The sequence below is a fragment of the Haliotis rubra genome, unplaced genomic scaffold (assembly GCF_003918875.1).
Source record: "Haliotis rubra isolate DU_JTF1 unplaced genomic scaffold, ASM391887v1 Scf367, whole genome shotgun sequence".
NCBI classification, from domain to species: Eukaryota; Metazoa; Mollusca; class Gastropoda; order Lepetellida; family Haliotidae; genus Haliotis; species Haliotis rubra.
In genome coordinates, this window is record NW_025767043.1 from 85,804 (window position 1) to 112,926 (window position 27,123).

Below are 27,123 nucleotides of genomic sequence, written 5' to 3' on the forward strand. Positions count from 1 at the left end.
AACTGCCTCAAGCGTAACATGACTGCATTGTCGGATATACACGTGTACTTTACCTGGAATATAGCTGATTTGACTTCCAACCACATTCCACCCGTGAAGATCCGGGGTAGAATAGGTCTTTAGCAACCCATGCTTGCCATAAAAGGCGACTGTGCTTGTCGTAAAAGGCGACTAACGGGATCGGGTGGTCAGGCTCGCTGACTTGGTTGACACATGTCATCGGTTCCCAATTGCGCAGATCGAAGATCATACTGTTGATCACTGGATTGTCTGGTTTTACAGACCGCCGCCATATCGCTGGAATATTGCTGAGTGCGGCGTAAAACTAAACTCACTCCAACCACATTCACTCTCACGATAGTACACTGAACTACGGTTATAACGAATCACTAGTTCGTTACAACCGTAGTTCGTTATATATATTTCCACTAAAATATACAACACTTGTCGGTACCCCAGAACAGTTCGTTATAACCGTAGCGTTTCAACTAATATATACAACACTTCGTCGGGAGCAAACTAAGATAAGTAGCGTTCACTGACATGAGCGCTATTTATCTTAGCTATCGGGACCTCTGGGTAGATCGACATATCCATTAGTTCGATATAAGCGTAGTCGTTATTAACGTAGTCTACTGTAATAGTTTATGATCTGTGAACACTTCAAAGGCTGGTTTTCGCATCTAACCAAAAGCCGGCAGTTCACGTGTGAAAACGCGACCTAGTTTTAAGTGCTGCCGTTCCCGTCGGTGAACACGGTGAGGCACTTTTAAAACACCGGCGAGGATTCACTGTAATATTTCTATCTTGAGAGCACAACGTAGAAGCGCCTCAACCTGGAAAAACCAAGAAATCTAAATATAACACCACGTCACGGAAACCGCAAGACAAAGACCTGTCTGTCGTGAATGATTTGTTGGGTATCGCCCAGTAATCGCTACATCAGTACATGCTATAAAATTCTGCTTGAATTTACGTTTTCAAAATTTAATTTTGGTGAAGAATTTTGGGTAAAGGTGCCTAAAAGTATTCACATGTATAAAGTATTTAAAGTGTATTTACACAAAGATACTATGTTGATTTTATCTACTCTTAAAATACATACTGCGACAGACGGTTTGATTTATGGGAAATAGTGCATAAATCTTGAATAAAATTTTAATGACCTAATATTGATATAACAAAATTTGAAAAACGAACCCAACACATTCCATCGCGTTTGAAAACGTTTGTTTATATATAAAGAAAATATGCAAATTTAAGTCAATGTGTCTACGCAGTCACGTGCCTGCTGGGTCTATATATATACATATATATATATGGGTGGATTCATTCGAAGAGGCACCGGGATTACAAAGCTTGGTAATTGGTGAGTACGTTTTGACGAAAGCGTTCAAAATGTTTTAGTTAATACTTAATGAAGTTGGATTTAATTGTATGAAGATCAACCGTTACATCTGAGCTGCATATACCTGGATATACCACCGAATTATGCGTGTTAAACACAAGGTAAAAGAAATGCGCCGCGCAGCATGGTGTACGGCTGAGCGGTCAATCGATGGCCTGTTTATGAGTTGTTCATTTCCTATTCATTTGTTAACTCAGTGTGATACAGGTGTTAATGCCGCTTGACAATATGGCTTTGGAAACGTCCGCCAGCCACCATTACGGTTGATAACGGCGGTGTTATTCTATGTTTATTTAAACGCGGCGCAAGAATGTTCAGGCCTCAAGTCCAGGTGTAACGGACCGTGGTGTAGTGGTTAGAGCGTCCGCCTGGAGAGCGGAAGGTCGCGGGTTCGATCCCCGACCGTGTCATACCAAAAGACGTTAAATATGGTACTTGTTGGTCCCTGCCTGGCGCTCGGCATTAATGGGTACAACAAGGACTGGTCGGCTCGGAGTCTGTGTAATGTGTCTGAGTGGGGTATTCATGCTTCACTGCTGCATGATATCTCAGTGGGCTAGCACTATAAAACCTGCTTAAGTCTGGGCTAGTACAAGCAGCCGCACATACACACGCATGCACGTCGTCATATGAGCGAAATATTCTCAAGCACGACGTTAAACCCAATTTCACCTCACCTATTCATGCTTCACTGCGGCATGGTATCTCAGTTGGCTAGCTCTATAAAACCAGCTTCAGTCTGGGCTAGTACAAGCAGCCGTACATACACACGTATACACGTCGTCATACGAGCGAAATATTCTCAAGCACGACGTAAAACCCAATTTCACCTCACCTCCAGCTGTAACGAATGGACTCGACTATGAGCTGTCCTTGCGCTGAATGTGAAAGTGGGTGTAGAATTTATCGGAACCACACAGCTATATTCTACTGTCTACCGTCTAGGGTATTCACGTCCGGAAACCTCTGTAGCAATCCAGGCAGTAAGCAACGAGAAAACATGTAGTCGTGTTTGAGCGCCTTGGCTCAGACCTAATGTCACTGTCATTTGGTGCAGTTTTATTTTGTACAATTACACATGATTATTTCCTGAATGAGTTTTAACTACTATCAGCTGTCACGCCGTGTTCTAGAATTTTAACAAATATTGTAGTTTGATGTTAGTCTATTTTCGTTCCGTCAACGATTTCAATTTTTGAGATAAGAACACGAGTGCGGTATTCATGCTTGTAGAGCCTTGTGGAGTCAACCTGAGGCAAGTACGATGCTCATGCTGAAGCTTTGGTGTCGGGTGAGTGTCTGTGTGGGGGGCGGGTTGAGGTAGGGGTTGGGTGGGAGTGCTGTTTCCCGTGTTGTTCAATATCACGAATTGTTGGGTACTTGTCATCAACCAGATTATTCGTTCATACAAACTCATGAGTTTGCAATTCTCAGCGGAACTACATTGTACATGTATAAAATTGCATTCATTTCTTATAGGGAAAGTAACCATGGTATTTGTTCATAACCTTTGGCATGAGATGGGTTTGTGCTGGCGTATAACCAATGGTTTAACATGAGTAGGGTTTCAGCGGGATTATAAGGAATCATATAACATGCAGGTAGGGATAGTGTACAAACGGTGGTTTGGGATGGTTTACAAATGCTGAACAGTCATGTAAAATAAAGGGTTGATACAGTTTACAGCCAATGGTATAACAAGATGATTATTGCTAATGTATAACCAGAGGTATAACATTAATTTACTCTGGTTTATAACTAATGATGTAACATGATTAGGATTTAGGCTGGTTTATAAACAATGGTATAATATGGGGGTAGATATGGTTTATGACCAATGATATAACATGAGTAGGATTTAGGCTGGTTTATAACCAATGGTATAACATAAATAAGATTTAGGCTGTTTCATATACAATGGTATAATATGAGGGTAGATATGTTTCATGACCAATGATTTAACATGAGTAGGATTTAGGCTGGTTTATAACTAATGGTATAACATAAATAAGATTTAGGCTGTTTCATCTACAATGGTAGAACATGAGTAGGATTTAGGCTGGTTTATAACCAATGGTATAACATGAGTAGGATTTAGGCTGGTTTATAACCAGTGGTAGAACATGAGTAGGATTTAGGCTGGTTTATAACCAATGGGATAACATAAATAAGATTAAGGCTGTTTTATATACAATGGTATAACATGAGTAGGATTTAGGCTGGTTTATAACCAATGGTATAACATGAGTAGGATTTAGGCTGGTTTATAACCAATGGTATAACATGAGTAGGATTTAGGCTGGTTTATAACCAGTGGTAGAACATGAGTAGGATTTAGGCTGGTTTATAACCAATGGGATAACATAAATAAGATTAAGGCTGTTTTATATACAATGGTATAACATGAGTAGGATTTAGGCTGTTTTATAACCAATGTTATAACATGAGCAGGTTTAGGCTGGTTTATAAACAATTGTATAATATGGGGGTAGAGAATGTTTATAACCATTGGTATACAGGGTGAGCTTTGGGCTGGTGTATAAACAATGATGTAACATGAGGGTAGAGCTGTAGCGATAGTTTTTAACCAATAGTATAATATAGGGTTGGGCCTAGTTTATAAGCAGTGGTATAACATAAGTAGGGGTGGTACTGGTTTATAACATATGATGTGGAACGGCCAATTTGTAACTCATGATATCTAACATGAGTAGGGTTGGAGCTGGTTTAAAAACAATGGTATAACATGACAGTTACCCATGTTATACCACTGGTTATAAACTGAGTTTGTTTATAACCAATGCTATGATAAGAGTAGGGTTTGGGTTGCGTTTTAAACAATGGTATAACATGAGTGGTAAGACTAGTGTATTAAACCAGTAGTATAACATGGGTAGGGTTTGAGCTGGTTTATAAACAATGGTGTAAGCCCCCGTCAATGTTTGGCTGGTTTATAACCAATGATGTAAAAAGAGTAGGCGTGGAGCTGGTTTATAACAAATGATATTACATAAGTGGAAGTTATAATTTACTACCAATGATATAACTTAAGCAGGGTTTAAAAACATTGGTATAACATGAACAGGGTTTGAGCTGGTTTATAACCAATGATATAACAAGGGGCAAGGTGGACGAGCTGTCTAAGGCGCAGCGCTAGTAAGCAAAAGGTGCCTGGATTGATCCCCACTAAAAGCATTGGAGCTAACATTACTTGCAGGCTCTTTCAGTGCAGTACACAACTCTGTGCACCTAAGAGAACCACTTATCCGATGATGGGTGACCAGATGGTGGACACACGAACACGTGCAGACACCTAGTTGCGGGTATAGTAACGTGGAGTATCACTGGACAAAACACTGACTTTGTGTCCCAGTCCACCAAGGTGCAAATGGGGACCTCGTAAGGATGAGGCTGTGTGATAACTCGCTGCGCATAACAGGCTGCATGAGTTGAATACTCCCCAGGGAGTTGAGATGGTTAAAAGAAAAAAAAAGACACCCGTTGACCAAGGGAACACTCCAGTGCCTTCATCTTGTACTAGTTGTGTGGATATGAGTGCTATATAAATATCCCATAATGATAATATGAGAAGGGTTTGAATTGGGTTATAACTGATGTTTTAACATAGGAACTTTAGAGCTGGTCTCATTCCGTTCATCTAGTCATGAGGCATATAATTTGAGTTGCAACTGTTTTTTTAGTGAGCTAACATCAGTTAACATCCATCATCTTTTCCAGAGAATGGATGTATCATTTCGAAAGCAAGAATGAATTTGATGAAGAAGAAGGATGTCTCCCACATACCTTGCATACTTCACATGCATCTTCACATGCATCTGTACAGCTGCAGCTGGGGTGAGTTGTGTGTGTTCATAGTTTCTTCATGAAAATGGGTGAGTGAGTTTATTTTTACGCCGCTTTTAGCAATATTCCAGCAGTATCACGACAGAGGACACCAGAAATGGGCTTCACACATTGTACCCATGTAGGGAATCAAACCCGAGCTTTGGGTGTGAGGAGCGAGCACTTTAACCACTAGACTACCCCACCACCCCTTCATGAAAATGAGTCTGTGACTGCTTCTCATCAGTAGAGTTTGTGAAATTCTTTCCTGGTTTGTACATGGGCACCAGACTTAAAGCACTGATAAATACCAATAATTGAATGCGTTTTCATTGTTTTAATTATAGTTTCTGATTCTAGTGTTTTATGGTTCTTGCAAACCCGAATATCATTTCCAGGGAATAGTATAAAATTCTTTTATCCGTCCTTGCTTGAAATAAAGTCAAGTGCACCTACATGTGTGTAATCTGCCTACAAATATATTTTCCTGATAGTAAGCTGGCTGCCACAACATTTGGACCCACTAGTCAAGCATTTCTGCCTAGTTACTGTATTTGTTTGCTATTTAACACCACACTCACCAATATTCCAGCAGTATCTGAATTAATTGCTGTGTGAATGATATAGTCGGGACCAGACAATCTTGTGACTGCCATCATGATCATCAATCCATGCAATATGACATGCATCAGGTAGACTAGGGAGCTTTGCACCTTGACAGTTGCCCAATATACACAAGGAGCAACAACTGTGTCTATTACAGGTGCTGCTGTCATTTCTTTTAGTTATTGGTGTTATTCCACCCCTTCTAATACAGGTGCTGTAGTTGTTTATTATTGAAGTTATTCCACCCCTTCTAATACAGGTGCTATAGTTGTTTGTTATTGAAGTTATTCCACCCCTTCTAATACAGGTACTATAGTTGTTTATTATTGAAGTTATTCCACCCCTTCTAATACAGGTGCTGTAGTTGTTTATTATTGAAGTTATTCCACCCCTTCTAATACAGGTGCTATAGTTGTTTATTATTGAAGTTATTCCACCCCTTCTAATACAGGTACTATAGTTGTTTATTATTGAAGTTATTCCACCCCTTCTAATACAGGTGCTATAGTTGTTTATTATTGAAGTTATTCCACCCCTTCTAATACAGGTACTATAGTTGTTTATTATTGAAGTTATCCCACCCCTTCTAATACAGGTGCTATAGTTGTTTGTTATTGAAGTTATTCCACCCCTTCTAATACAGGTGCTGTAGTTGTTTATTATTGAAGTTATTCCACCCCTTCTAATACAGGTACTATAGTTGTTTATTATTGAAGTTATTCCACCCCTTCTAATACAGGTGCTGTAGTTGTTTATTATTGAAGTTATTCCACCCCTTCTAATACAGGTACTATAGTTGTTTATTATTGAAGTTATTCCACCCCTTCTAATACAGGTGCTGTAGTTGTTTATTATTGAAGTTATTCCACCCCTTCTAATACAGGTGCTATAGTTGTTTATTATTGAAGTTATTCCACCCCTTCTAATACAGGTGCTATAGTTGTTTATTATTGAAGTTATTCCACCCCTTCTCATACAGGTACTATAGTTGTTTATTATTGAAGTTATTCCACCCCTTCTAATACAGGTGCTGTAGTTGTTTATTATTGAAGTTATTCCACCCCCTTCTAATACAGGTGCTGTAGTTGTTTATTATTGAAGTTATTCCACCCCTTCTAATACAGGTGCTATAGTTGTTTGTTATTGAAGTTATTCCACCCCTTCTAATACAGGTACTATAGTTGTTTATTATTGAAGTTATTCCACCCTTCTAATACAGGTGCTGTAGTTGTTTATTATTGAAGTTATTCCACCTTCTAATACAGGTGCTATAGTTGTTTGTTATTGAAGTTATTCCACCCCTTCTAATACAGGTACTATAGTTGTTTATTATTGAAGTTATTCCACCCCTTCTAATACAGGTGCTGTAGTTGTTTATTATTGAAGTTATTCCACCCCTTCTAATACAGATGCTATAGTTGCTTATTATTGAAGTTATTCCACCCCTTCTAATACAGGTGCTATAGTTGTTTGTTATTGAAGTTATTCCACCCCTTCTAATACAGGTGCTATAGTTGTTTGTTATTGAAGTTATTCCACCCCTTCTAATACAGGTACTATAGTTGTTTATTATTTAAGTTATTGCACCCCTTCTAATACAGGTGCTATAGTTGTTTGTTATTGAAGTTATCCCACCCCTTCTAATACAGGTACTATAGTTGTTTATTATTGAAGTTATTCCACCCCTTCTAATACAGGTGCTGTAGTTGTTTATTATTGAAGTTATTCCACCCCTTCTAATACAGATGCTATAGTTGTTTGTTATTGAAGTTATTCCACCCCTTCTAATACAGGTACTATAGTTGTTTATTATTGAAGTTATTCCACCCCTTCTAATACAGGTGCTGTAGTTGTTTATTATTGAAGTTATTCCACCCCTTCTAATACAGGTGCTATAGTTGTTTATTATTGAAGTTATTCCACCCCTTCTAATACAGGTGCTGTAGTTGTTTATTATTGAAGTTATTCCACCCCTTCTAATACAGGTACTATAGTTGTTTATTATTGAAGTTATTCCACCCCTTCTAATACAGGTGCTATAGTTGTTTATTATTGAAGTTATTCCACCCCTTCTCATACAGATGCTATAGTTGTTTGTTATTGAAGTTATTCCACCCCTTCTAATACAGATGCTATAGTTGTTTATTATTGAAGTTATTGCACCCCTTCTAATACAGGTGCTATAGTTGTTTGTTATTGAAGTTATCCCACCCCTTCTAATACAGGTACTATAGTTGTTTATTATTGAAGTTATTCCACCCCTTCTAATACAGGTGCTATAGTTGTTTGTTATTGAAGTTATTCCACCCCTTCTAATACAGGTACTATAGTTGTTTATTATTGAAGTTATTCCACTCCTTCTAATACAGGTGCTATAGTTGTTTGTTATTGAAGTTATTCCACCCCTTCTAATACAGGTACTATAGTTGTTTATTATTGAAGTTATTCCACCCCTTCTAATACAGGTGCTATAGTTGTTTATTATTGAAGTTATTCCACCCCTTCAAAAACAGATGCTATAGTTGTTTGTTATTGAAGTTATTCCACCCCTTCTAATACAGGTACTATAGTTGTTTATTATTGAAGTTATTCCACCCCTTCTAATACAGGTGCTGTAGTTGTTTGTTATTGAAGTTATTCAACCCTTCTATTGCAGGTGCTATAGTTTTGTTATTGAAGTTATTCAACCCCTTCTAATACAGGTGCTATAGTTTGTTATTCAACCCCTTCTAATACAGGTGCTGTAGTTGTTTGTTATTGAAGTTATTCCAGCCCTTCTATTGCAAGTGTTATAGTTTGTTAGTTATTGAAGTTATTCAATCATTACTATACTGGCCATATGAAGAAACTGTGCACATAGAACATATAAATATAGGCACACAGTGTCTTTATACATAATTACATTTGTGAACATACCAAGTAATTTAGACAATCAAACGCTCATGCACGTGCCAGGCGATGTGACGTCATTGACGGTGGCCTATGGCCTTGCAATGTGTTACTGCACGTGCAGCCCGTGCAGCTGCACACATGTGAAATTCTGAAATTGCTGTCACTGTCGAAAGCTTGATCTTTGGTCATTCAAACGTTCACAAATTGACATGAGAAGTCATATGCACATCATGCCAAGATTAACATCGTTATCGAAACAGTAATGACGTCGCCAACCACCCACGTTCTGGTCGTTCCCGACGTAACGACGCCAAGACAGGACAGATGGATTCGGGTGACTCATCTCAGATAAAGGTTCCAGACAGCAGCGACCACGTCCAAGACCATTCCCCAGGCCTTCAATGCTCATTTGGTAGCTCTATGCGTCTTCGATGCACTACTGTGCTTCACCCCCTACTCGATTTTGAACTTCTGACGTCATCGTTACGGATATAGGGCCCGTAAGTCTCGCGAGGCGCTACTTCCGCTACTAGACTTCCGGTGACAAGCGAATAACGCAAGAACCAGTTGTGGTGCCACATTGCGCGACCACCTAATATGACCTTACTAGACTGGACCAAGTGTACTACCATGCTTGGCTGTCACAGCTGGTGACAGTCGTAATAACTGGATCATTTGGGGACGATAAGATAGAAAAATTATTATTCCTTCAAGGATTATCGGTTCCTTAGTGACAACCAACAACCATCAATTCGAAAACATATGCCCACCTTTCTTTAGCTATAATATATTTTTGACAACCAGTGCAGTTCTATCGCTAAACGTGTTTCTTTTCAGTATCGGGGACAGTGTTTGTCACAAAACATATTTCGGGAATCAATGACATGGTTAACGTAAAATGCATTTGAGTAATCTGTATTTATATTGAATTAATAAAACTATTAATTAATATACTGCTATTCATAAAACAGCCATGTGTTACCAACTTTATCAAGTTGATGTTCTATTCATATTTGGCAACATTGACTGTCATTTCCCTTTTCAATTAAAGTATGTAAATAATAATAGAATTTTACTATGCTAAGTTTTTGTACCAACATAAATACATTAAATTGCCTTGTACGTATAAAGAAAGTAACCAGTAAATCTGATATTAAAATGTGAAATTCAACGTAATGCAACAACATAATCATAATAATTCGTCTTGGACGTCTCGCTTGTCACATAAAGTAAGTAAAAAGGAAATCTGATATCACAATGTTTTATCCATTATATACATTGTATCTAATACACTCAAGCAGGTATAATGCGATGTACCAATGTCTGCATTTTGTATTATGGGCCCCTGGCCTAGAACTACAGAAATAAATCTGTCTGTCTGTCTGTAATTCCAAATTAGAATATTTTTGTTTGTTTAATTTGTTACTTATTTTCTAATTACATTTGTTATGCTGCAGCAATATTTTGTAATTAAAAACTATTTTTTACATATGAGATCAAATAGTTTCTAACAAATATCAATATTGATATGTAAAAAATAGTTTTTAATTTGGAATAGTTACAAAATATTCAAGAGAGACAATTGGCTTTATGCAATGTAAAATGCATGTGTATAAATACTTGAGGTACTAATATAAATACTTTGTAAACTAGTTGGTAGGCTTAATAATTTTACTCTCTTCCAAGTCCAAGGGATGACTGTATGCAAGTTCAGGTGACAGAATGACTCAAAGATACATGAAATAATTTTTGTTTTGTTTTGCAAATGTGAAAGAAAATGCATTATAAATTTTACTTTGGATAGATGACAGGGATCTGCATGTGTCAAGTTGTTTCTTTGCCATGCTGTAAATATACTGATAATGATATATTGAATACAGGGATTGGGATGGAGACCTTCGACAATTTGAGGATTATTAGCCATTTTCTGAATTTAGAATGGGCCACTGCCCTTGTATCAATAGTAAACTTCAAAATTTTAATGGGCATTTTTATTTTAATGTGCATAATGGCCCCTGTCTTTCCCAATGCCTGGAATAAATAGCAGTTCTTGTAACATTATAATTTTTTTTATAAATATATGAACTTTCCCATTTATGGTGATGTTTTTATTCACACAAGAAGTCACAGTGTCACAAATCAATCAACAGCTCGACAAAATAACCTTGATGGCATGGTTACAATTATTTCGGTTACTGCTGTCAGATATTCAAAACAAAAATGTGAAAACCCTCAGCCATATGAATATTCATCATGAAACAATTATTTGTCAAATTATGTAAACATTATTTTAGAGGTGATATATAAAAACTGGTTGTTGGACAATATTTATGACACTTTGTACTAGATGTCTTGGAGTGAGTGAACTATGTACTATGATCTAAAGTACATGAGTGTTACTTAGTTCTTGGTTATGCAGGGCTGAGGTTCTGCTATGCTGTAAGCAAAATATGAAGCAGCACACAGCACCTTCAAGTCACAATTGGCAAAAATGGAAGACCAAATACACTCAAAATATGGAAAATATGGACGAGGCTGTGACAACTCTGCATCTGTTTGGCAAATATTCACGTGCTATTCATGCAACATTGCCTTAGTGCTTTAGCAGTCCCTTGTCTGTTACATGGCATAGGTTTCTGATTCACACAGCCAGTGTCGAGTATGATTATCCACGGCATACCCCATGTAACAGTGTTATCGCCATTGCCGAAAAACGTTGTTTGTCACCGGAAGTACTAAACAACGTAATCTCTCGCGAAGTGCCGTGACCTACTTACAGGCCCTATTGTTCATGCTTTTTTTGACATGTTGTTGTGGTGCGACACTTCAGCTTATAAAGTGTCTACATCATTTTGTCTTTGGTGTGTTGTATTCCAATTCTGAAGGCATTTTCTGTGTGCACAGTTTCTTTATGTGGCTAGTATATTTGCAGGTGCTATAGTTTGTTTGTTATTGAAGTTATTCCACCCCTTCTATTGCAGGTGCTATAGTTTGTTATTGAAGTTATTAAATCCCTTTTGTTGCAGGTGATATAGTTTGTTATTGATGTTATTAAATCGCTTCCATTGCAGATGCTATAGTTTGTTTGTTATTGAAGTTATTCAACCCCTTCTATTGCAGGTGCTAGGAAAGAAATGCCAAAGCTTTCCAAATGACAAGCCTTGCCCTCCAGGTAAGATGGAGTGAGAGAATGAGTGAATCAATATTAGTGAACGACAGAATGAGTACCTGAGTGAGTGAATGAGTGCATGATGTAGTAAATGAATGAGTTAATGTTTGAGTGAATTTACCTCTGAATATGTGAATGAACAAGAAAGAGTGAACGTATGATTGCTGTAGTAAGTTCATCAGTGAAGGACAGTGATTGAGTACTTCACATGAATCTGTTCAGCTGCAGCTGGGGTCAGTTGTGTGTTCATGGTTTTAGTATGAAAATAAGTGAGTGAGTTGGGTTTTACGCCTCTTTTAGCAATATTCTAGCAACATCAATGCGGAGGACACCAGGAATGGGCTTCACACATTATCAGTGAAGGAGTAAGAAAAGCCAAGTTAATTAATCGCTAAACATATATGGTTTCAAATGTGACAAATGTGTTTGTTTGACCTTCAGGGCATGAGCTGTTACCAGCAAGATGTGGGCGTGGCCTGATGGAGTGTGTGCCGTGCAGGGGAGGGCTTCATCCAATGTGACTTCACCAACACAAGTTTCCCTGTCAAGTGCTATCGCATCGCATGTCCAGAAATGGAAGAAGGGGGTAAGTCATATAAATATAAACACAAGTGTCTCACACTTTAAGACTTTAAGACTGACTGACTGAGTTTGGTTTTATGCCGCTTTTAGCAATATTCCAGCAATATCAGGGCGGGGGACACCAGAAATGGGCTTCACACATTGAACCCATGTGGGGATTCGAACCCGGGCTTCGGCGTGACAAGCCAACGCTTTAACCATTAGGCTACCCCACCGCCCCTAAGACTTAGAGATAAAAACCCATGGTTTTACTAGTCTTGACGAACACTGACTTTATATAGCCAGCCCCTGAGATATTACACCACAGTTTAACATGCATCCACACAGACGTGGGACACTGTTTCCAAGGCAACTAGTCCTTGTTTTATTGAGTGCCAGCCAGGGTAACAACAAGTATATCTTTTCACATTATGGTGTGATATAGCCAGGGACTCGAACCTTACCTTACACAGGGCAAACACTCTATTCACTGGACCACAAACGTGGTCTGTTTTAAGAACGGAGGAAATTATTTAGATGTATAGCGAAATGGATCATACTCTAAAACTTCTGATAATGATATTCGATTATGCAGGATTTACGGGACGCGAAAAAAGTCTAAATACTTTTTGTAAAAATTCTGATCAAGTAACAATAGTCTGAGACTGCTACTAGCCGGGTTTTGGTATCATTTGCAATTTAATTACTCACAATAACAATGTGATGATCATGATACACAATACAATGTAACTTAATTACAACAATATTACAACATAATGATAATAATAATAATATTTAAGTGTCTGGGACTCCCATTTTGTAGACCAGGACTCCTGAAAATTGAGAGTATGAGTCCCAGGGACCCTCAAATATAGGACTCAAGGTAAATCCCTGGATTATGACAGTAATGAATCGACATATTATTGAGCAAACAGGCTCTCTTCCACTGACTGGGGTCAGTTTTCAGTTTTGGTCACAATGTGCAATGAATTTCATGATGAAATAAAGACATTATCTGTATAATTCTGAGAGAGAGCATTAACTGGTAAGTTGATTGAATCTTTCATATTCTCAGGGGTCGGTGGGGTAGCGTGCTTAAAGGGTTAGTTTGTCACACATGACAAACATGGAAGTTATTTGATTCCCCACAAGGGTACAATGTGTGAAGTCCATGTCTGGTGTCCCCTGCTGTGATATTGCTGGAATATTGCTAAAAGCAATGGATGCTAGTGTACTGTATGGTGGCATCTGGAATACTACTTGACAGGTCTTGCAGCCAGCATTCCAAAATGGGATTGGCACCGGTAAAATTGGCTCTTGAATCAGATGTTAGATCTTGATCTGGCCATTGTTTGTCTATACTATACACCTGTGTATTCCTTCAGTGACTGAGGCTAGATTGACCTGGAATGATGACAAGACGTGCGCCATCTCCTGTGTCTGTAACGAGGCCAAGGGATACACAGGGACCTCGGGCTTCAACTGTAGCCTTCATAAACACCCATGTGGAGTGGACAGAGAACTGAAGAAGGGTTAGTAAAATGTTGTATACATAAGAGATATCATTTTTAGACCCATTTTGTTACTCTGAGGATATAAAAAGTGTATATATAGATAATATTCTTCCTGACATAAAACTTCCCATGAATTGGTCTTCAGTGACCCATGCTTGTCGAAAGAGGTGACAAACGGGATCAGGTGGTCAGGCACCCTGACTTGGTTGACAAATGTCATCAGTTCCAATTGCGGAGATCTATTCTAATGCTGTTGATCACTGGGTTGTCTGGTAAAGACTCGATTATATACAGACCGGTGTTATAAAGCTGGAATATTGCTGAGTGTGGCGTTAAACCACTAACAAACAAACCTAGGATAAAACTGAGACATGTGCGACAAGTCATGTGTGAGTGAGTTTAGTTTTATGCCACTTTCAGCAATATTTCAGCAATATCATGGCGAGGACACCACAAATGGGTGCGACATTTCATGTCATACATTACTGACTTTCACCCATGTGTTTGCCTAACATCAATACATAGTTGATATACGTTGATAAGGACCGCCTTTGTGGTGTAGTGGTTAGAGTGTCCGCCCGGAGAGCGGAAGGTCGCGGGTTCGATCCCCGACCGTGTCATACCAAAAGACGTTAAAATATGGTCCTTGTTGGTCCCTGCCTGGTGCTCGGCATAAATGCGTACAACAAGGACTGGTCGGCTCGGAGTCAGTATAATGTGTCTGAGTGGTGTATTCATGCTTCACTGCGGTATGGTATCTCAGTGGGCTAAAGTACTGTCGGAAATGCTAGAAAAATGCTTTTTGACTTATATTTAAAATTCAGAGGTATTACAGTTACTTAAATAACAAATATCACTTCAAGAAACATCTACCTAATGTAGACTGAGGGAATAAATTTTGAGGCATGTTGTAAAATGTGTTTTTACTGATGAAAATACCAAAAACTTAGAAAAATAAGGGGTAGTTGGACGTTATTTGAAAGAAACATTAACTGCCTGTGTTACGCCATCAGCATGCACACTATCGACAGGTGAAATTGACACCTGAGCACACGCTCGGGTGAGGGGTCATCTCAACAGATGTTTTCTGCAAAATGTTGAATATGTGTACGTATAGTATACGTATTGGTTGTGTAAGGGATCATTTGTGTATGTGTGTTTGTTTTGAAATAAACATACAAATTACAGTACATTGGAAAGAATCCTATCACTTGTGTTATCTTATCGATTGATTGTAGAAATGTGCAACGTTTTAATAAATGTTTTGCATGTCAACAGTATATTTCAATGAAAAAAATATGGATGTAATTCGGTCAGTTTAATCTAGTTGTGAACATTGGCCAAAGATTTAACAAAGTCACTGGTGTAGCTTCTTTAGAATATATATACTGAGTCAAAAAAGAAACTTCACATTCTTTCTTCAGGGCACTATAAAAGAACAAGAGATGGTAAGATGGTTAATTGTTATTATGTCATTGCTGAGATCCGTGTGATGTACTCGATACACTGACAGTGCCATAATCAGTTCCATTAGGCTACACTGCCGTTCCCAAACATGGGTATACAGAATGTCAAGTCACAAGAATAAAAATGCTAAATTTCTCAGTTCAATATTGTGTATGGCCGCCCCGCGCATTCACCACTGCCAAACACCATCTCCTCATCGACTGCCTGATGCTTGTGAACACGTGGGAATTCTACGCCATTGCTCTTGCAAGGCCGCGCCAAGTACCTGCAAATTCTGAGGTTCGTTCCTAAGACCACGAAGCCTTCTCCCAAGTGCATCCAAAACGTGCTCTGTTGGATTAAGCTCGGGGGACCTCGATGGCCAGTCCATGACGTTGATTCCAGCGTTTTGAAGGATATTTCGTGTCAACATCGCGGTATGCGTTCGAGCATTATCATGCTGGAACTGTAGACATGGGCCATGAGCCGCCATGAAAGGAACGAGTTCAGGGGTGAGCACCTGGTCATGGTAAGCAGCACCCCCACACCATTCAACTTCCGCCCCCGAATCTGTTGACTTCCTGTACACAACATTGGGCATACTGTTCACGACGTCGTCTCCAGACTCTATGCCTGTCGTCCGCGAATCTGAGGGTAAACCTGGATTCATCGCTAAAGACGACTCGATTCCAGTCTCTCTGGGTCCATCGGAGGTGACATTGGGCACACAGCAGACGTTGACGTTGATGAAAAGGCGTCAATATTGGCCCAATATTGGCCCCGTGTGTGAGGACAGTCGACCTCTAAACATCTCAGCCCTGGTTTGTGTAGCCGGACGAAAACTGTCATGTAGGTGACGTAGGAGGATTTGACGGTCTTCTGCTCGTGACGTAACACGTGGACGACCCGACCTTGGGCGATCAGAAGTGGTGCCAGTTTGTTGTAGATGACCTCGCAAGTCATACACAGTACGACGGCTGCACCCCATTGCTCTTGCGACGTCATTAACTGATCTTCCCGCTTGCAACATGCCAACGGCACGTTCACGTTGCACATTTGACAATCGTGGCATTTCAAGTACCATTAGAACCGTGGTTTAAAAGTGTTTTTTCAATTCTTGAGGCCAATGCAAACACGTGCATATGAAGAAAACTTCGATGCAAAGATCACGTGATCGACTGCACGTGCAAAACCTGATTTGGCACTAACGTCATTTGCACAATGAATGGATGGGTTTGAGTGGGTTTTGCTAACGTTTTTCTAGAGTCGAAAGATAGGGATCCCATTTCGGATACATAGATGTATCATCAGTGAAAAATTATTCATTATTTTTCAAATTACATATTGTGAAGTTTCTTTTTTGACTCAGTATATATTTTCCTTCTCATAAAGTTTATAGACCGCCCGTCTAAGCACTCCCTTGTCAAAGTTGTCAAGGATGGTTTTACGTCCCGGTTTTGCATTTGAGACAGCCCCTGTCTTGTCTGATTTGTTTACAATATTGTAAACTTGTTGGTAAGACATGCCAACAGCTCTACAAGTTCTGTAATTAACCCTTTCTAAACTAATGAAAGGTTTACCTCTGTCTTTTTAAGCAGAAAAAAACTATAAACCTTTGCAACAATCGACTGCAAATCGTTGGCCATAGTGGACGCTGTGATAAAGATGTGCATGCATGACGGGAAACTTATTTATCAAGACTTAACATTTATATTAATATTTCTTCAATAAAGAAAACGATAATTAAGTAAAGTAACACAAACATTCAACATTCATTTGTTTAGGAAAAACGTTAATTCATATTTTTACACCACCTGGAATATTAGCATAAATGTAAAGACTATTTCAGATTTCTGCTGTTAAACTCTGAAAAAATCTTAAGTTGCTGTTTTGGTACCAAATTCTCTCCTGTAAACTGCCCTTTAAATGCATGGCAATGTTAAATCGATTGAAATAAAAATTAGGTAGACAATAGGTGAGTTGAGGTGAAATTGGGTTTAACGTCACGCTGGAGAATATTTCGCTCATATGACGACGTGCATGCGTGTGTATGTGTATGTGCGACTGCTTGTACTAGCCCAGACTGAAGCTGTTTTGGTACCAAATTCTCTCCTGTAAACTGCCCTTTAAATGCATGGCAATGTTAAATCGATTGAAATAAAAATTAGGTAGACAATAGGTGAGTTGATATATTGACAACATAGTATATTTATCACCTTTATAAAGATATTAAGGCTAAAAAGCATTTTTCTAGCATTTCCGACAGTACTTTAGCACTATAAAACCAGCTTCAGTCTGGGCTAGTACAAGCAGGCGCACATACACATACACACGCATGCACGTCGTCATATGAGCGAAATATTCTCCAGCGTGACGTTAAACCCAATTTCACCTCACCTCCTGTTGACAACCAGACAGGTTTGATATAGGTTGTATCGGGATATATATTTTCTGATTGTGCACTGCAGGTTCTTGTGTTCCGTGTGACAAGGGGTACCACAATGCTGATCCGAAGTTTGGTCGATGTGTCCCAGATGACTCTAAGAAGCCTTCCACACAACCATCATCAAGGTGCCTACAGTGTGCTATACAAGAGATCCATGAGCTGGATATGTAGAGCAATATCAGCAACATTGTGCTTCACGATTAAGTACTTTGATCTAAATACTTCTGGCAAGATGGAAAGTTTGGTTCATATTCTATTTTGTTCTGAATTATTTTAAAATACAGCATTTTTTCAATCATATATTTAATACATTAATATTAAGTAAGGGATAGATCCAATGATTGACACCATGAGCATCAATCTATGCAGTTGGGATAGAGCCAGCAAGCCTTACCACCCAATGGTTACATGATAAAATTTAATGGTATATCTTACAAATAACTATGCAATGCAACAAAAATGTCCAAAACAATCATGTCGCTATGCCCAAAAATACTTCAAAATAACTGATTATTAAAAAAGGGTTTTGATTTCCTCATTCAATTTATCATAATTTGTGTTATTAGTTTTTTTGCTATATTTCTAACATTGTTGGGACTTTGGGGTAGCTTGGTCGTGAAAGTATGAGCTCTTCTTGCTGAAGAGATAGCTTTGTTTCCTCACATAAGTACAATGTGTGAAGCATTTTGTCCATTTTCAAGGATATTGCTGGAATATTGCTGAAAGCAGTGTAAAGCCATATTCACTCACTTCAACCGCTGTCAGTTGTTGACAAGTCTTAATATTTTTCATGTTTATAGTAACAGTAAATACTTTTTTTTAAAAGAATTGGGGTTTTCTTAAAATTTCTTTTCACATATTATGTTATGGCATCTTCTTAATTGTAAACCAGGTTTTAAAAAACATCTGGTCTAACTGATGAAGGGTGGAACGTCTTATACCGAGTTAGTGTTGACCGTTTCATCCAACCGATGTTTGCCCTCTTTCAGCACATGGAAGTCATTCTTGGATTCTGTGACCGAAACATCACATCCGACACAAGATATCCCGACAAGCCAAGATGATGAAAGGTAGGTTATCTAAAACTTTGTGAAGTGTGCTGATCTATAGCGTGGACATGGGGACTTGGTTGATAGTCCTTCTACCCTGAAATTGTGGATTGATACGTGCAGCATCCATCACTGGATTGTATGGACCAGGCTTCCATCAGATAGCTGACAGGAGGCAGACAAACAATGTGCATGAGGTGTTGTATCTTCATAGGAATTAACGCTGTCTTTATCACTTATAATATTGATGTTATCTTGGACCCCTTAGGACTGGCCACTTTGACGCGTTATCCTTTGGTCCTGTGCATAGAGCTCAGGGCACAGTCAGTTGAAGTTAAGTTTGGCACAGAGAGTCCATGGATGGGTGACCGTGTGTGACAGCTTGACTCCTGTTTCTACGACTTCTGTCCTGCCCTACAACGAAGGACATGTGATATATGTGGTCTCACCTTAGGCAAGTGAGTTTGTTCAATGTTGCCTCTGTTCACTCTGGGTATCTGGTGAAATAAGTCGTGAGACTATTAACCTTCTAGCGCCTAACAGGCACCTTGGGTTGTCCGGGAAAATAATGATCAGATTGTGCGCTTTGAGCAGGATATCTAGCATGGAAAAGCCGCGTTATAAATATTATCATTGTTATTATATTATTTGGTAATGCCCTATTAACCTTTTGTTCCTTTCATAGCATCCTCAGAGTGAGTGAGTGAGTTAGTTTGAAAATGATCCCTGTTATACTGCAAGTAAGCCTAATATGGACGAAATGCTTATTGGGATGCAGGTTTAGGCAATTGCCACTTTGGTGAAACCTACAGGTGCAGACAAACTCAGAATAAATGTAGGGAAAAAAACAGGATTCAAACCCAGGATCCTGAAGTGTAGCATGCCTAGAGGCCACAACAGGCTGCCTGGTGAATACAGTTATCCTCTTGTGCCACCATTGAGAGAAACTGGTTGTTCTTTTGCACCATTCGTCACCACTCGCCTCTTTCCATAACCTCCAAGAAGACTCGTCCCCCTATTGATGCTTGTTATGTGCGAAAATACGACAAACCAATCAGAACACGCTTGAATGACTGTGGTGCTTTGGTAAAAATAGTACTAAAATCGTTTATGGCATTATGTCATTGTTTAAAATATCATGAAAAATATATATCGTCATATTGAAAGTACAAAGAACGTAGCTAACAGGATTATGTTGCCTATTATTAAGTTTTTAATAAGAATCATGCGATTGACGGTGAGAGATTCAAATACACGCACGTGCGTTTGTTGACATAAAGGCTCACATGGGTCCAACTGAGTGTATTTCTGATGATCTTGCGGGCTTGTTATGGAGATTGTATGTGCGCTTCTAACAATTTTAGGAAATGTAATTATAATAGATACGAGTTTCAAAACAATAATATTTCATTTGTAATATTGTATGTAACTAATCAACCTTAATCTTTAACATTTGGCTTATATTTCACAGCTCTGGAGATATTTTAGTCTGAATGTCAATGTTTTTTGGTCATTCATATTTTTTTCAGTGAATTCATTTAAAATTCCACCAGGTGTGTGACAGCAAGGTTACACGAATGTTCAGTTTGAGAAATATTTTAAAGTCATTTTTGAGTATCTGCTTTGGGATTTAATGTAGCTGAAAAATATTATTTTATTTGTATATTTAATAAAACAATTTGTGATTAGAAATTTAACATAATTGGAAATATAAGGTGAACATCTGGTAATAATTACATTAGATTAGTTCTTTAACAAATATGTTTTTCTCCTTCTTTTAGTTGTATCAAAGAGGTTTAATTCTTTAAAATAAATAGGTAAAAAAACCCCGAAAAACAGCAACCTAGCAATACAATGTACATGGGCTTCGGTGATATTAAGAAACATTGGAATCAAAAAGGGATAGAGTTATCGTTCTTGTTTAAAGTAGTTCTGATGTTCATGCGCCAATATGAAATCCTTCCAGAGGGGCACGAGTCGCTATTCGGCTTGTCCCGGAATAACACGAGTTGGTCACAAATGCTTTTGCACCTGGTTTTCTGATTGCACGGTGAAGGTAAAATGTTACCAGGGAAACATGTAAATGTTAGGTGTTATTGTTTGGTGTATATAATTATGATAATAAACCATTGTCACAAAATATATAAGTGTATTTACTGTGTTTTGTGGGTGTATGAGTACGAATCTAGTTGGGCGTACCAATGTAACTTTACTTGTGTCCTTGGCTTCCAAATACAAGTTCAAACCTCAGACGGACATATAATTTGGGCTTTGAAATGAATTGTAGTATACTGTTTTTAATGTAATGTAATTTGGAATGATTTGTTGTTGTTTATTTGTTGTTTAATGCTGCACTCAGCACTATATGGCAGTGATCAACAGCATGAGCATCAATCAACGCAATGGGCATTTGGAATGACTGCATTTTACGAAATACATTCATCTTATATTGATTATTTCTAGTTATTTCTTGGTAACTCCTTAAATACTATAAGTGTGCATCATGTCATTATGTATCTCACAGTGATACAGGTTGCCCCCACACTAAAATTAACATTCGTCACAACTCGCCCCTTTCCGTAACCTCCAAGAAGACTCGTCCCCCACTCGATACTTGTTATGTGCGAAAATACGACAAACCAATCAGAACGCGTGTAAATGTGCGCGGTGCTTTGATAAATATAATCCCGAGTACTTAAATCGTTTATGGCATTATGTCATTGTTTAAAGAATCATGGAAAATATATATCGTCATATTGAATGTATAAAGAACGTGTTAAAAGGAATTTGCTGGCTATTATGAAGTTTTTAATAAGAATCATGTGACTGACGGTAAGAGATTCAAATACACGCACGTGCGTTAGCTGACATAAAGGCTCTCATGGGTCCAACTGAGTGTATTTCTGACGAGCTTGCGGGCTTGTTATGGAGATTGTATGTGCGCTTCGACCAATTTTAGGAACTGCAATTATAATCGCTACGAGTTTCAAAACAATAATATCGTATTTGTATGTAACTAATCAACCTTAATCTTTAACATTGGGCTTATCTTTCATAGCTCTGGGGATATTTTAGTCTGACAGCGAATTCATTTGAAATTCCACCTGGAGTGTGACAGCAAGGTTACACGAATGTTCAGTTTGAGAAATATTTCAAAGTCATTTTTGAGTATCTGCTTTGGGATTTAATGTACATGTAGCTGAAAAAATATTCAATAAAACAATTCCCATTCGTGATTATTAAACCTTATTTAGAAAATTGGAAATATAAGGTGAACATCTGGTAATAATTGCATTAGATTGTCTTTCACAAATATGTTTTTCTCCTTCTTTTAGTTGTATCAAAGAGGTTTAATTCTTTAAAATAGATAAGAAAAAAACCCCAGAACAACAACCTAGCAATGTACATATACTTCGGTGATGTTAAGAAACATTGGTATCAATCAGGCATAGAGTTATCGTCCTTGTTTAAAGTAGTTCTGATGTTCATGCGCCAATATGAAATCCTTCCAGAGGGGCACGAGTCGCTATTCGGCTAGTCCCGGAATAACACGAGTGGGTCTCGAATGTAAAATTAAATTGATTTTATTTATTATGAATGGGTCAGAGGGAATAAGTAAATCAATAAAATATGTCACTCTCTAGAAAGTCTTATAAAAAAGACATATTCTGGTTAGTCATGAAACAATTGGACTTCTAATACAAAGCTTTTGCGTATTGACTTTTGAGAGACTATTGTCAGTAGATGAACAAAGACTTCGGGAGGATCATCTAAAATTATTCCAAGCTTGGGAGGACAGTGATTATTTCCATTAATGTGTCAACGCTTGGTTATACGTCAACTGGGGAATTAGCTCATAATTAAGATGAAGTGTGCATTGATGAAGACGAAGGCATACCGATAGTTGAGTTCAAACGTCTTTAGTACATGACAAACAAATACACAAGACATACCTAAGGTGAGCGGGGTACCTGCTCAACTCCAGGGCGTTTCCAATGAGGGGCATTATCCTGCTCGTGGTCGTCCCAAAGCAGACAGTCGGAATACCGAACTCGTACTCCTTCACTCTCTAGATGTGAGCATACTAAGTATATATACAGTTTTTGACAACAATGGTCAGGCGACGACTCATCAATGGACAGACAGAAAAAACAATAGCACTTCCTTGACCAGTTGATGTGATGGCAGACATGGCCAAGGGAGATTACCAATGGAGGTTATAAATGTCTTATACAATAATTAATGGGCTGACAATCAATTAATGGGTAGTGATAAGGATGTCAAGTTTAAAAACAGCTTACAATAAAGTCTCACATGTCTTGGGTACATAGTTTTGGACTTTTTAAATATTTGGACGATGGCTGTCCTGAATTAGTCACTATAACAAATGCATAAATAGTGAGTGAGTGAGTGAGTGTGAGAGAGAGGGAGTTTAGTTTTACACTGCTTTTAGCAAAATGCCAGCAATATCACGGCGGGGACACCAGAAATAGGCTTCACACATTGTACCCATGTGGGGAATCGAACCCAGGGCTTCGATGTGACAAGTGAATGCTGAACCACTAGGCTACCCCCCCCGCCCTAGGGCATAAACATGTGGGACCAATTCACCAACCTCATGTTACAATGACCTGTCAGTTATTATTACAATATGACAATAACTTTTAATTTGTGATACCTTACTTTGACAGCTCCAACCATACAGTCCCTATCGTGGTGGTTGTAGTGATCGCAGTTGTGGCCATCATCGTTGTCGTTGTTATTGGTTGTATTAAAAGTGGTAAGTTTTGCTCTTCACTTGTATTTGCCTTGTTTCTTCATCCCTTCAATATATATATATATATAGAAAGGATAATCATTTTTAATAGTTTATTCTTTTTTTATAATATTCATTTTGAAGATATTATACTTTTTCATAACTTAATTTTTAATATTTGCCTTACATTTAGGAAAAATAAATATTGCATGCTGTGGACAGGCAATTCAGGATTCAAACAATTCAGGTAAATTGTTTTCAGTTACCATGGTAACCTTGCTCACAAAGAACAGGCTTTCAAACATATCTCTTTAAAATACTAGCTAATGCTGTTCGCTTCTTGAGACCACCCTCCTCTGCCTTGCAGTGATGGTAGATGATATATGTTTATCTTGGTGCTCAGGTGTTAGTTCAAATTCAGAAAATGAGTGATATGAACAGAATAATGAGTGAGTGAGTGAGTGAGTTTAGCTTTACGCCGCTTTTAGCAATATTCCAGCAATATCACGGCGGGGGACACAGGAAATGGCTTCACACAGTTTGCCTATGTGGGGAATCGAACCCGGGTCTTAGGCGTGATGAGCGAATGCTTTAACCACCAGGCTACCCCAACGCCACAAACAGAATAATGATTTTTGTTTACATTTTGAAAATATTCTTGAAATGTAAAGGGACGCCAAGATTAGGACTGACAACATTGTAACCTTCTGGGACCTTGTGCACCAAGCCAAAACGTTAACCCCTATGCTTCTGTTGCCTCTGTCAAGTTGTGTCAGTCAAGTTGTGTCGGTCATAGTGCCCTTGCATAATGTAACCTTAGCGCGCTATGACTGTCTAAGTCTATGGTAAGGTATGTTACTAGTAGTGCTTGCCTTTGCCCTTCTCAAAACTGTAACTTGAAGAGTCACAATCCCTCTGTCTATATAAGATTTCAAGTGTATCGTGTATGCACGTAAATACCTTTGTACGTCTAACATTTAATTTCCATGGTATCGTGCAAATGGAAATCTATTTCGGATAAATACTTGTCAAGTTTCGTTTGCGAAACACGATTTGACACATGAGGAAACCCCGACAGTAGGAATCACTTGTGTTGCCATGCAACGATATGCGTCACTATTTTTCGATTGGCTAAAAACTACACTGTTCCTATTTATATCCAGTCTGACCTGACATTTCGCGCATCACACGGTCGCTCAGTTATTTCTCACACGTCTTCAAATACAAATACATGGTTGGAAATAGTGATGGATGAATCGTCCAGACAAACCACATCACCAACTCGCTCACACAAAAACATGTCAGTACTCCTTCAAAATTCTCAGTACACCTCCACTTGCAATATGATGTGTAAGTACACTCGCACCCCCGAAAGTTATCTGGAGCCCTGTATTACATAAATGGATTCACACTCTGTTGTCAAGAGTAAAACCTTTGAATGGTGGTGAGAAAAATGGGGTTTCACATGGCCTTAAGAATTATTGAATTATTTTGATATGTGTTCGGTGCAATCATGTGTTACTTCTCGTACTGGTTCCAGCTGATACTGCACTTGCCCACTCTGCAGTTTAAAATTGTTGCCCCACTGAGAGTTTTCAGACCAAAATCCCACCTCCCCCTTCCTACCCTACAGAATACAAAATTATTCAGTTTTCTGTTGAACATTGCAGACCGTCTACCCAATGGAACCAATCACTGTCGCCACAATGCAGCCGATGGCAGTTGTCCAAATGGAACAATTGGTGGTCAATCCAACATCTCAACAGGGCATCAGCATCCGAATGGAGGTTATCAAACAGCCACAGGTGGTCAGCCGAATGGATTTGTTGGTCACTCCACAGATGCTCACTCAACAGATGCTCGGACAGATGGAACCATCTCAAGTAATGGTGGAGGAGAGCTTTCTGTTGAAACTACATGGAACTACTCACTGGACCGAAGTGGAACCAATGGCGAATCTGGAGATCCTAACATAGGCACATCGAGTTCCAGCACTTCAAGACAAAGCCCCAACTGTAGTCAATCAGAGTACTCAACCAGGGCCTTGCTCGAGATGATCAGGCCCCCCAACATGGACAAGACGTCCCTAGGCATGATGCTGACACTGCTGGTAAGAATAATCATTGAAATGCTTTATGGAGGTAAACCTAGTTCCATACAGGGTCAGCAGACGTCCAGCTGGCAGCCATCTTTGATCCTGAGCAGATGGAACAATAGATGGCTCTTTGATCCACAGACAAGATTGGGCTGTCTCTCATGAAGCTATTGAGATGGATCAGTCTTTGCCTGATCCATACAACCAGCCCACCGGAAACACTCGGATTAGATATATTAATCTGAGCCATATCTTTTCTAAGGATGCAGTTCTGCCACCCACTAGTTACCTTCTTTACACACCCGTGCTCCCCATGTACATCTTTAAATTAAGCTGCCCCAGTATTGAATAGAGTTAATTGTTAATTTCAAATAATTTCTTATTTAGGTCACACTGATTGGATGTCATAGGTTATTTTATACCATATGTCTACCGAAATTTTGTCTGTAGCAGAAATGCGAGGATCTGGGTTAGATCATCCATGCTTGTCATAAATGGCTTGCCGACTTGGATGATGCATATCATGTACTCCAATGGCGTCGATTGATGTTCATGACGTCAGTCACTGGATTGTCTGGACTGTATGTACAGACCACTGCCATATAGCTGGAATATTGCTGAGCATTAAACAACAAGCAAACAAACAAAACTTAAGCAGAACAGTCTTGTCTAAAGTGTATTTAGTTGTGGGAAGGAAGTAAGACATCACATCATTGACCCTGCATGAACTAAATGTTTTGACTGAAAAAAGTTTCTTACTTCATGAGGTCCCTGCCTGGCGCTCGGCATTAATGGGTACAACAAGGACTGGTCGGCACGGAGTCAGTATAATGTGTCTGAGTGGGGTATTCATGCTTCACTGTGGCATGGTATCTCAGTGGGCTAGCACTATAAAACCAGCTTCAGTCTTACACTCGCATGCATGTCGTCATATGAGCAAAATATTCTCCATCACGACGTTAAACCCAATTTCACCTCACCTCTTACTTCATGACAACTACTGTTTCAGATGACTCTTTACTGATGAACCTATTGGGATCTTCACTGTCTGGAATAACCACAAGGTCAGCAGACGACTTTGATCCTGAGCAGAAGAAACAAAAGATGCCTCTTTCGTCCACAGACGAAGATGCTGCTGCCTCTTTTGAGGCTAATGAGACAAATCAGCCTTTGCTCGACAATCACAATTCACAAGCCTTTGGTGAACTGGACATAAATAGATATTAAGTACTGTCGGAAATAGCAATAAACTGTTTTTTCACATTTATATCTATAATTTAGGAAGTTAATGTGTGAAAGTGTGGAATATCTGCAAATAAGTGTGCGATGATATTGTAT

General features: G+C 38.8%; 1 protein-coding gene across 2 annotated transcripts; it reads left to right on the forward strand.

The window, feature by feature from the left end:
* The first annotated feature begins 1,261 nt into the window (after positions 1–1,261).
* On the forward strand, positions 1,262–27,052 carry LOC124285720. 2 transcript variants are annotated; one of them, XM_046721996.1, is made up of 11 exons: positions 1,262–1,369; positions 5,147–5,263; positions 11,870–11,921; positions 12,360–12,504; positions 13,865–14,011; positions 17,908–18,010; positions 18,875–18,955; positions 23,626–23,714; positions 23,884–23,937; positions 25,361–25,800; positions 26,795–27,052. In XM_046721996.1, the coding sequence occupies exons 4-11, from the start codon at positions 12,492–12,494 to the stop codon at positions 26,807–26,809; spliced, it is 942 nt and encodes a 313-aa protein (XP_046577952.1). In that variant the 5' UTR covers positions 1,262–1,369; positions 5,147–5,263; positions 11,870–11,921; positions 12,360–12,491; the 3' UTR covers positions 26,810–27,052. The 2 variants fall into 2 exon arrangements, with proteins under 2 accessions (XP_046577952.1, XP_046577954.1); XM_046721998.1 differs by lacking the exon at positions 1,262–1,369 and adding an exon at positions 1,376–1,509.
* The last annotated feature ends 71 nt before the right edge of the window (positions 27,053–27,123 follow it).

What these genes read in the sequence shown, in the direction of transcription:
- LOC124285720 (XM_046721996.1), top strand. An exon ending in GGACAGAGAACTGAAGAAGG is followed by an intron (nt 14,012 to 17,907) that starts GTTAGTAAAATG and finishes TGTGCACTGCAG; the next exon opens with GTTCTTGTGTTCCGTGTGAC. An exon ending in TATTGGTTGTATTAAAAGTG is followed by an intron (nt 23,715 to 23,883) that starts GTAAGTTTTGCT and finishes CCTTACATTTAG; the next exon opens with GAAAAATAAATATTGCATGC.